The sequence below is a fragment of the Gadus macrocephalus genome, chromosome 9, assembly GCF_031168955.1.
Source record: "Gadus macrocephalus chromosome 9, ASM3116895v1".
Lineage (NCBI taxonomy): Eukaryota > Metazoa > Chordata > Actinopteri > Gadiformes > Gadidae > Gadus > Gadus macrocephalus.
Genome location: NC_082390.1, coordinates 2472890 through 2483032, shown reverse-complemented (window position 1 = coordinate 2483032; position 10143 = coordinate 2472890). Strand labels below are relative to the sequence as shown.

General features: G+C 48.5%; 1 protein-coding gene across 2 annotated transcripts; it reads right to left on the bottom strand.

Moving 5' to 3' along the window:
• Positions 1–1104: 1104 nt before the first annotated feature.
• Positions 1105–10053, bottom strand: LOC132464048 (fibroblast growth factor receptor substrate 2-like). 2 transcript variants are annotated; one of them, XM_060060214.1, is made up of 8 exons: positions 9611–10053; positions 8894–8982; positions 8682–8773; positions 8219–8405; positions 6782–6925; positions 4080–4246; positions 2315–2893; positions 1105–2236 (listed from the first exon to the last, which is right to left on the bottom strand). In XM_060060214.1, exons 3-8 carry the CDS (start codon positions 8745–8747, stop codon positions 1634–1636), a joined length of 1746 nt encoding a protein of 581 aa, XP_059916197.1. In that variant the 5' UTR covers positions 8748–8773; positions 8894–8982; positions 9611–10053; the 3' UTR covers positions 1105–1633. The 2 variants fall into 2 exon arrangements, with proteins under 2 accessions (XP_059916197.1, XP_059916198.1); XM_060060215.1 differs by lacking the exons at positions 8682–8773; positions 8894–8982; positions 9611–10053 and having other exon boundaries at positions 7581–8362.
• Positions 10054–10143: the final 90 nt, after the last annotated feature.

Below are 10143 nucleotides of genomic sequence, written 5' to 3'. Positions count from 1 at the left end.
CTCCATGTGGTGGGTGTGTGTGCAGGCACTTCAATGAATACCATCATTTATGTAACTCCGAAAGCATTTGATAATGGTATTTTTGATTTCTAAGGCCCTGCACTGCTTTTGACTTCAACTTTATTGTATTCAGATTTTTCCAAGCCTTCCTTGGTTCTCCTTTAAATACTACAGGAAGTGTTTACATCATGCTTAACATCTTTCCCAACACATCCCTTTTATTATGTCCTATTGTAAGTGTTTTGTCCAGTTGACTTTGCATTCCGCTGTGAAGAGGAGTCTTTATAGCTGTGCTTTGTCCTATTTGAAAGAAAACGTTAGTTTGAGCAGTCGAAAAAAAACTCTCCGGCTCAACGTTTGACATGTTCTACAAATATTTACGTCCCGTTGTAAACAGATGTATCACCGAGTGGGAACTAGACATTCTATTCTGGTTGTATACCGTTGGCCGGTAAATAAGCATGAATATCATAATGAAGTAGTCTCCCACCACTATGCTCCACCTCAAGACCAAACCCATTTGGCGTTCACTAATCCGGGGATACTGGGTCAATTAAAATGAAGGGGAGGGAATTAACATACCCCAACACCGCCACGCATTAATGAAAGCATCATCTCTGTATTCATTCAACTATTCCCAGTTGCAGGAGGAAACCATTTGAGTGATAGTCCCGAAATATGTGTGATTGAATTAGACGAGTTTTGAAACATTCACCTTTGTCTCACCGTTTTGAAGTCTAGCAAATAACCGACCACTTAAACTTAGAACCGAATTTAAGATGTATACAAAAATGTAGTTCTATGGGTATCAGCCCAACGCACACATGGCAAATGTTGGTTCAGATTCAGAGCATAACAGAAAATAAGAAACAGAATCATATTGTTTAAACGGAGTGCAAATGTAGCATGTCTTTTTTTCGCCTGCTTTGTTTAGGACTCGGCTCCATTTCGGACAGCCCAAAGCTATTTTGGAAAGCCCAAATGATTCACTTGAGGGTTTGGTTTGCCACCCAATCTGTGGGAGTAGCGATCACCACGGCAACTCGACGTCCGACGGACCATTTGAAAGACGGGGGCGCAGTCGCGGTATCGGTGAAGTACAAATAAAACAGAACAGACATTTATTGTGCCAGAATCTACTGTACATAGTCAGAAACATAATGTAGTGTACCATGTAATTCTCAGATACTGATATTACAGCAGCATGTAATGACTCATATAAAGGCTAAATGGAATGCTTTGTTCAGTAATACTGATTTGTACCATACAAGGAGAGGGTGAGGGGAATGCAGTCCAGTCTTATTAACATAATAAACAACCCAAATGCACTGTAGAATGAGTGGAGGAAGAGAGGTATTATATTACCATAGGAATAAATCGGTATATGGCAAGTACCTAGGTTTAAATTCTGGGTTCTTTTTTTGGTCTACCTAAATTCCCTCACAGGTAACCACACGACAAAAGTCAGTTTCTCTCTCTCGCTCTCTATATATATATATTTCTTAAGACTTTTAACTGGCTATAACTCTCTTCATGATGCGCTCTCCGTGTGTGTGTGTGTCTCTGTTGGGCGGTTATAAAGACGAGCACCCCGTGTGTCCAGCTGAAGCGAGGGGGGGGGGCGGGGGCGGTCTCAGACAGTGCTTTTGGTGGGCAGTTCCGTGCTGTTGTGGCGCGTCTTCCGCGACGTGCCGTCGTCGCGCGGGCGCGCCCGCTGCAGGTTGGACATGGCGGCGGTGCGCTCGATGTCGATGAGGGCGTACAGCTCCGTGCGCCGCGTGGGCGTGCCCGGCGCCAGCGGTGAGGTGGGCGTGCGCGGCGTGTGGGGGTCGCTGCCGTCCGACGCGCCCCGGTTGCAGCCGCTGCCGTCCGTCTCCACCTCGATGTAGTTCAGCGTCTTGGCCGAGTCGCCGTGGCCCGGCGCGAGCAGGGGCCGGCGGAAGTCGAAGTTGAAGACGGTGGGGCCCTCGGCGTGGCGGCGGCGGCCCGTGTCGGGCCGGTGGGCGCTGAGCGGCGCCACGTTCTCAGTGTTGACGTAGTTGTGCGAGGGCTCCGGCGGCGCCGCCGACAGCGGGTGGGAGTAGGAGTGCTGCAGCAGGCTGTGGGGCGCGTGGTGGTGGTGGTGGTGCTGCTGGTGGTGGTGGTGGTGGTGCTGCTGCTGCTGCTGCTGCTGCTGGTGGTGGTTGTAGCCGTTGAGGGAGGGCGTCTTCAGGCCGCCCCGGCCCGCCTCCTCCCCGTCTGGGAGGCGCGCAAGCCCCCCGCCGCCGCTAACAGCGGCGGCGGGGGGCTTGCGCGCCTCCCAGACGGGCGGCAGCACCGGGAGGTTCTCGTAGTCCAGCAGCGCTGTGCGCCTCTGGGCCGAGTTGTTGGCGTTCTGGACGTCCGGGGTGAGCGGCGGGGGGCGGTTGCGCCGCGGTGCGGCCGCTACGGCCGCGACGGCCGCGACGGCGGAGGAGGAAGAGGAGCCGTTGGACTGCGGGTGGGCCGGCGCGGCCTCGGGGAGGGGCTCCTTGCCGCTGTGCTGCGTGTCCGTGTGGCCGTTGGTCCCGCCCCCCCCCTGCTCCCCCCCCTCCTCCTCCTGGTCCTCGTCCTCGTCCCCCTGCAGCACCTGCTCCTTCCGGGCCATGAGCTTCTGCTTCTGCACCGGGGTGGGCCCCAGCACGAAGCGCACCCCCGCCGGCTCCATCAGCACCTGGGGCTCCGCCGCCGCCGTCGGGGCGGGCGTGGCCGGCGCCGGTGGCGGTGGCGGCGGCGGGGGCTCGGGGCGGAGCCTCGGAGGCGGCGGCGGGGTGGGGGGCAGCTGGGGGGAGGTGGGGCTCTCCAGCGGGGTGGTGAGGGTCAGCGGGCTGGGCTGCTCCTCCAGGAGCCCGCTGGTGTTGACGTAGGTGTGGACCTGAAGCACGGCCCGGGGGGGGGGGGGGGGACACACACCGACCAGTCAGTACACACCTTTATATACCAGCAGAACAACCTCTACAGTGGACCTGAAGCCCGGCCCGGGGGACGCACACCGACCAACACAACCTCATTAGTCCCACTAGGGGCCATTTGTTTGAGCAGCTTGTTGTAGAGACAGTGACGTACAAATACACAACTACACAACTACGGAGCATTTAGTGGTCGAATTGCAGAGGGGATGAACAGTTGGTTTGTGATTATCATTACACACATACCTTATATAAACCCCCCACCCGGGCTTGTGCCCTCCCCACATGGACTGGTGAAGCCGTGACTCTGTTTTGCCCTCTCACTCCCATTAACTGTTACAACAGTAATACCTCGCCTCAATTCATCTCAAATGTATTATAACCAGCATGGTATTTATTAACTTATTGCACTTTATATTTATGTCATATTTGACACATTGTACACTTTTAAGAGTCAGTTCTCCATTTATAAACATGCACTTTGCATATTTTATACATATTTATTTAAATGTGTGTATTTGTAGACACCTGTGCTGTGTATTGTCTGCCAGGTAGCAATGCTGTATTTTTGTTATTGTTTTTGTTTGTTTTTTGTTTGGACATGGCCCTGTCCTTTGTAATGCTGCTGCTGCTATGTGCCCTCAATTGCCCCCTGGGGACAAATATTTTTTTTTTTAAAAAAAAAAAATTTGAATTTTGAATATACTAACAGAATAACACTGACCGCTCTAAAGAGACTGACTTTAAGAGTCAAAAAGGAATGACGATAATAAATAATAATAATACATTTCATTTAGAGGCGCCTTTCAAGACACCCAAGGTCACCAATTTACGATGAGTAAAAGGTCCCGTGACACACACCCGGTGTGAGCGTGATCAGCCGCTACAAGCCGTTTTGAACATCTGCCCCTTATGACATCACAAGTGGGCGTGTCCACCTTGACGTACGACGGATAGATGAGCGTCGTTTGCTCCAGTCCACTGGGTAGGCCGGTCGACTGATCCATCCAGCACACATCTAGGTGGACACGCCCACTTGTGATGTCATAAGGGGCCGGTTTTCAAAGCGGCTTGTAACGGCTAATCACTCTCACACCTGGCGGCCCAACGTGTCCCCTTTAAACCAATCGGGCGGCTCTGCGGCGCTCTTACCGCGTCGTCGGCCACCAGGAGGGGGTGGGTGGACTCCTCCCCCACCGAGGGGAGGCGGGTGCTGGCCACGGAGGGGTGGCGGGTGGAGGGGTGGGAGGCCGGCGCGTCCCCCAGCGACGGGAGGCGGCCCACGCCGTTTGGCACGGTGGGAACGGAGTAGCCCAGAGCTGGGCGGGGCAAAGGCAACTTTATCGACACGGCACTTTTCATACGAGGGGCAGACTCAAAGCGCTTCACATGTGAACATTGTTAAACAGTCAAATCATGTAATAGATCAGTAAAAGAAGACGTAGTTAAAGTAAAAAAATAAATAAAAGAATAAAAGACAGAAAATAAAAGCAAAGTTGAAAAAGTGGTTTAGAAAGTGCAATGTATTTAAATTAAGATGCATCTCTCTGGTATCAGATCAACAGTCTATGGAGTCGTGGAGACAGAACTGGTATATATATATATATATATATATATATATATATATATATATATATATATATTAGTGGTGGGAATCTCTTGGCACCTCACGATTCGATTCCGATTATGAGGTCAACGATTCGATTCTGAAGCGATTATCGATGCATACATTTTTTTTATGTACATTTCCATGCGTGATTTCCAAAAATATATATATATACATCTGGGTTTGCTACTCAGAGTTTGCTAATCACTTCCTACTTTTGTGATGATCATTAAAGACATCAACAGATTAATTTACTTATCTAATATTTCATAAGGAAGAAAGCTTTTGTCACAAATATGACTTTCTATGAACAATGCAATAATCAATGCAGCTTGCATTATAGCACAATATGGAAGCATGCAAAAATAGGTTTCAGTTTTATTTTATTTATTTTCTATGTCATTAAAGGAAAAGCTGCTCTTGAATTAGAAGGAGTTCTTGTGTCTGGCTGTGAGTTTGCACGCATGCTATGCGTAGGCTGAATCGCAATCGTGTCAAGACTAATCAGATTGGCCAATACACATTGAAGATAAATTCAATGATTTTAAAATTACAAAAATTATCCCTCTCTGGCGAACAGAATGTTGCAGCAGGCAAAAAAAAATGAAAAAATCTTTTTTTTTCTAATTCTATTTTTTAATTCCGATTATTAATTTATCTGCATCGAGACAGAATCGTTCTAGCGAGAATCGCGATGCATCGAAGAATCTATTATTTTTCCCACCCCTAATATATATATATATATATATATATATATATATATATATATATATATATATATATATATAAAAGAGGGGAGGACCTGCCACTAGCACGGTCAGGCCAGAGCCTCGGCCATGCCGAGGCTCTGGCCTGACCGTGCTAGTGGCAGGTCCTGGGGAGGTTGAGGGAGGTCATGGGGTCGCACTGGGTACAGGTTAGCGAGCGTCTGCGTGCTCAGTGGGGGTCATTACAGGGCTCAGGGTGGAGCTGAGGTCACCCACACTGGCGCTCTTATTCCCCGGCCGTTTCAACAATTAGATCATGCTGATGTCGAGTTAGCCGCAGGTGGCTCCCGCCAGCCCCTTGTGCACACTGGCCCCGCGCACGGCGACAAAGAACGCACTCAGAGCCGACCGGGAGTTTAATTGATCGAATTAGAAGAACGATTCCAATTGATTTCAGCTGGAGGCCAATTAGCTCGGGGAACGCTTTGGAATGCGCTTCGGGGACGTCTGCACATGTAGGGACACGACTTGCAGCTACACACCAATAATATGCAGCCGATGATGTCTTCACACACACACGACGACTAGCCCTGTGATGCACTTGTGAAGCGTTTTATTTCAGGTCCGCATGGCCTAAGACTTGAATGTGTTTTAGGGACAAGCAATTTAATTATCACTATATTCATGAATTCCATTTTTTGTTTATTGCCGCAGGTTTGCTGTAGTTACTCTTAAAGTAGTGATGCTTAATATAATACAGCAACCTTCTGTTACAGCCTTTATTCTGGAAGAAATGAGCGTCTGAGTCACGGACAGGACTCCTACACTAAAACGATGTAGTATCTATGCACACGAAGCCTTGCACTTTGTTTGGAGGAAAGAAAAGGAGTCCAGCTAATGGAATCAACTTAACACAAAACGACGCCAGTCTGGTCGTTTAAATCACTAAATATATCATTAGATCTCATGCGAGCCCATTATGTGGGAGTCCATTAGGGGCATTACCACCATCTTGTTTTCCCAATTTCAAATGTATATCTATTACATGATACCATACACATGCAGTACTCTAGCACTGCTGCCGACTCCAGCGCGTCATACTGTGACCTGAACGTGACCTGAACGTGCATACAAAGTAGGGCTGGGTATAAATATCGATTCATCAATGCACTGCAATTTATTTGTTCTCGATTCACTGCTATACAACGGTGTATTCCTTTTGTTGCTAGTTAAAGCACAATGAAATGGTTCACTCATTTGGAAATGGTTCATTCTAAATAATATTTCGGTATTTTTGTCATCTGCACGTATTATTGAATCGATATCCAAGCGATTGGATCAACATCGAATCGAAATCGAATCGAATCAAGACCTAAAGAATCAAATTCAATTGAATTGTGGGGTATCTGGCAATACCCAGCCCTAACGCAAAGCATTAAAAAAAAAAAAGAGGGGGAGGCGGCGGGAATGTGTTTGTGTGTAGAGAACGTGTGCGGATTAACGTCTAGCGAGCCGTCGCCAGAGTGCGTGTCTGCACGTACCTGCGGGGGTTTGGGGCGCGAGTGCTCCCTGGTGGTGGGGCTCCAGCATGGGCTCCTCCACCACGCTGATGCTGTGGCTGTGCATCACCTCCTGCAGCATGTTGAAGATGTCCTCGGCGCGGGTGCACTTGAAGGCAAAGATTCCTGGGCACAACACAGAGGCACAAAGGGGGAGGGGGGGGGGGAGAGTCAGAGTCTCGGGGGGGCGAACACCTCGCGGGCGAGCCGCCACCTCCTCCAGGGGCGACCGGGGGTACGGGCGGGTGGGAGGCGGAAACACACGACTTCACTGGCCGCAGCAGCGCCTATGGCGTTAACTAGAAGCCGAGGTCATCAGTGTAGGGCGTGACAGGACAGAGCGTTTGGCTCGTGTCTTCACACCCCGTGTGTTCCTACTACCCTCTGCGAAAGGGCTCTTAAAAACACTCAAACCACCAAACACCAAAACTTAAAGCCAGGAGTCCCTTTAGGTTGATCGGAGAAGGTAGATTCCCGAAACCGCCAGGGGAAATGGGAAAAACGTAAAAAAAAAAAAAATGGCCATGTACACCACGGATATGGCAACACACCAAGGACCAAACAGGCATGGTCCTGCCACTATGACTACTCGGGGTGTAAGGAAAGCACTGCACGAGAAAGAACAAACAGAGGAGTGACTCCTGATCCAACCACAGCACACCACATCATGTGTATTGGGCAATACTGCAAAGGGGACCACAGTATTGCTAGCATGGAGTGAATGACATGGAGTGGGGTGGGAGGGGGGAGGGTAGGGACACAACGGGGGGCCGAGACTTACCGCAGCACAGAACCTACAGAACCCCTCCCAAACCCCCAGCTCGCTCCCTTTCGAACCTCAGCAACGTGACGGTATGAGATCCAAAGAGTGACAAAGATGGGTCATGGTCGCAGCACAAACATGTGGTTAGGACAACGTTTATACAATAAGTGGGAAATAGCCCATCACCTGTAGGCGGCATTCTACAATTAGACCACACACCCACACACACACGCCTCTATTCTGGCATTTTATCTGAATCTTATGGAAATCACAATAACGTCAGACACAGACTGTAACCTTCCGATGGATTAAAATCGTGTCATGGACATTCATTATATTTGCATTTGAATTATCTATTTGCATAGATCCCAGAGAGGAAAGTAAACGAAATTGATATCACAACCCATCACATTTAAGGGAACAATGCAGTTTGGCTTCGTATGGATTTAGTCAAAGTATCCAAAGGATTGAATAAACTGACCTGGCATAAGATATTTCCTATTTATTTCATATTAAAGTTTGACCACTGCATCAGGTTTTAGATGGGTTAACTTCCCTTTGATTCGGCCTCCAGGTTAACGACATTAACAAGCAACATGTCTGGCTCCAGCAGAGGGAACGAGCCACTTGGTTTGAGGCGGACGTTTGGCACATACCCTGTCCCGTCTGGCAGCGGCGCCCACTCTCAAAGGAGAACAGGTTGGAGTCGTAGCCGTAGCGACGCAAGCACAGGTACGGCCACCTGACGTCATCCCGGCGGTGCGTGTGGAGCACCAGCTCGCCCTCCGTCAGCTCCATCACGCCAGAGCCCAGCTCATTGCCATCGTCGTCCACGTTGACCACCTGGTGCCCCCACACACACACACACACACACACACACACACACACACACACACACACACACGTTAAAGAACGGACCGAGGCAAACCCACGCAGGAGATCAAAACTGTTTCTCCTACCCATGTTGCAGTTTGTTCAAACCGCTCCGAAACAAGTACGAGCACAGTACTTGCCGAGCCAAACTCCCTAACCACAGTCATTAGTGAATAATGTTGTGTGGGCGGACAGACTTCTTGCTACACGGCTAGTGTGGTGAGACAGGCCACAGCAGGCACTCACCTTAAATTTGCTTTGATGATTATCAGGAATTGACTCTTTCTCTGGACAGCTTAAACAGCTACCCATGGCTTCCTCACAGCACCATCTGATGTCTAGGATGCCAGGCCAAAATAATGGTTAGATGTCCATTGTTTAAATTACAACACTATGAGTGATGAATACAGTGCAACAGCAGACTGTGTAGTTCAACATTTTGGTAGAGGTTTCCTCACCTAGATCCTGCCACCAGTATCCCTGGTTTCATCCGCAGAGACTGAGCGACACCCATGCTTAATCTGTTTGACCAACATGAACAGCAATCCTTAAAAAAAACAAAGGGGTAGAAGGAAAATAAGTGCCCTGCTATTTTTCCACTCTTCCGAGCAAAGTCATCTGAAGAAAACAGCTTGGTAGAAATAAGGACTTGCGTTGTTCCTGATCTATTTCCGCAATGATCCACAGTCAATACTACGGTTTGACTTATAGAATGGAGATATAGCCAACGACACACTATTTTGTTTTCGTGGTCGCTATATTCCATGTTGCGTTCACACTTTTCTACAGGTATATAGCATGCAGTGTTGTGGGCATCCAAACAGTTAACTTACGTTTGTTTATTAGCCACGAATGATGTAAACAAACAAACAACATAATTGGACGCTAAATAACCAATTTCAATTACGTCAAAACTTTGTCGATTAAGTCTGTTAAATTCAATGAAGATGTTACGCTTAATTAACTTTGCGGCCAGTAAGGTCCATTGGCCCAGTGCTAGTCTAAGGGCAGCTAGTTAGCATGGCTCCTGGATCCTGGTTGAATAAGCTAACACTAGAACTCAGCTCTCTTCATTAGCTCCGATGCTAAAGTTAGCAGCGGAGCGGAATACATCAACGCCTTTTGCGTGCTATCAAAGATATCACACAAGTTAATGATCCATAAAACATACTCACAATACACCGTCGCTAGGTTCAATGTAAGCATCCAAACTTTTCGGACGTGTAGACGATGAGTAGCGGTAGGATATCCCAGAACGACGCTAGCTAGTGAACCAACCAACTAGCTAGCGGTAGCTCGCTACTAAACGGGCAAATCCACCATCTTTCCACTGCGTTGCTAGAGCGCCAAAAAAACAATCACAACTTCTTACAAAGAGGACTAACGCTCATGTGGGTGGAAAAAAAGCCGTGGAAAATGGTTTGAATCCATCGACACTAATCCAAGTTTCACTACTTGATGAAAAACTCCGCCGAAATAAAGTTTGTCTTCTTGAATACCAAGTTTACTTTGGTCACACCGTCTTCTGTCTTGCTAGCTTGCCTGGCTAAATAACGGCGACTTGGCTAAACTTCCGAGAGTTCGAGGCAGGAATCTCCAATGTGGTGAACATCCAGCTCAGTGCGCAGGCGCCAGTGTGTGGTTTGGGACACCCAGGGCCTCTCCCAAGAGGACATAATGAATGAGTAATAGAAAATAATGGTATGCC

Excerpts from the sequence above, each read along its gene's own strand:
- LOC132464048 (XM_060060214.1), bottom strand. The coding sequence starts at position 8,747 with ATGGGTAGCTGTTTAAGCTGTCCAGAGAAAGAGTCAATTCCTGATAAT. Across the intron at positions 6,926-8,218 it reads CCGCTGCCAGACGGGACAGG|GAATCTTTGCCTTCAAGTGC; the intron begins GTATGTGCCAAA and ends TGTTGTGCCCAG. Across the intron at positions 2,894-4,079 it reads TCCTGGTGGCCGACGACGCG|GTCCACACCTACGTCAACAC; the intron begins GTAAGAGCGCCG and ends GCCGTGCTTCAG.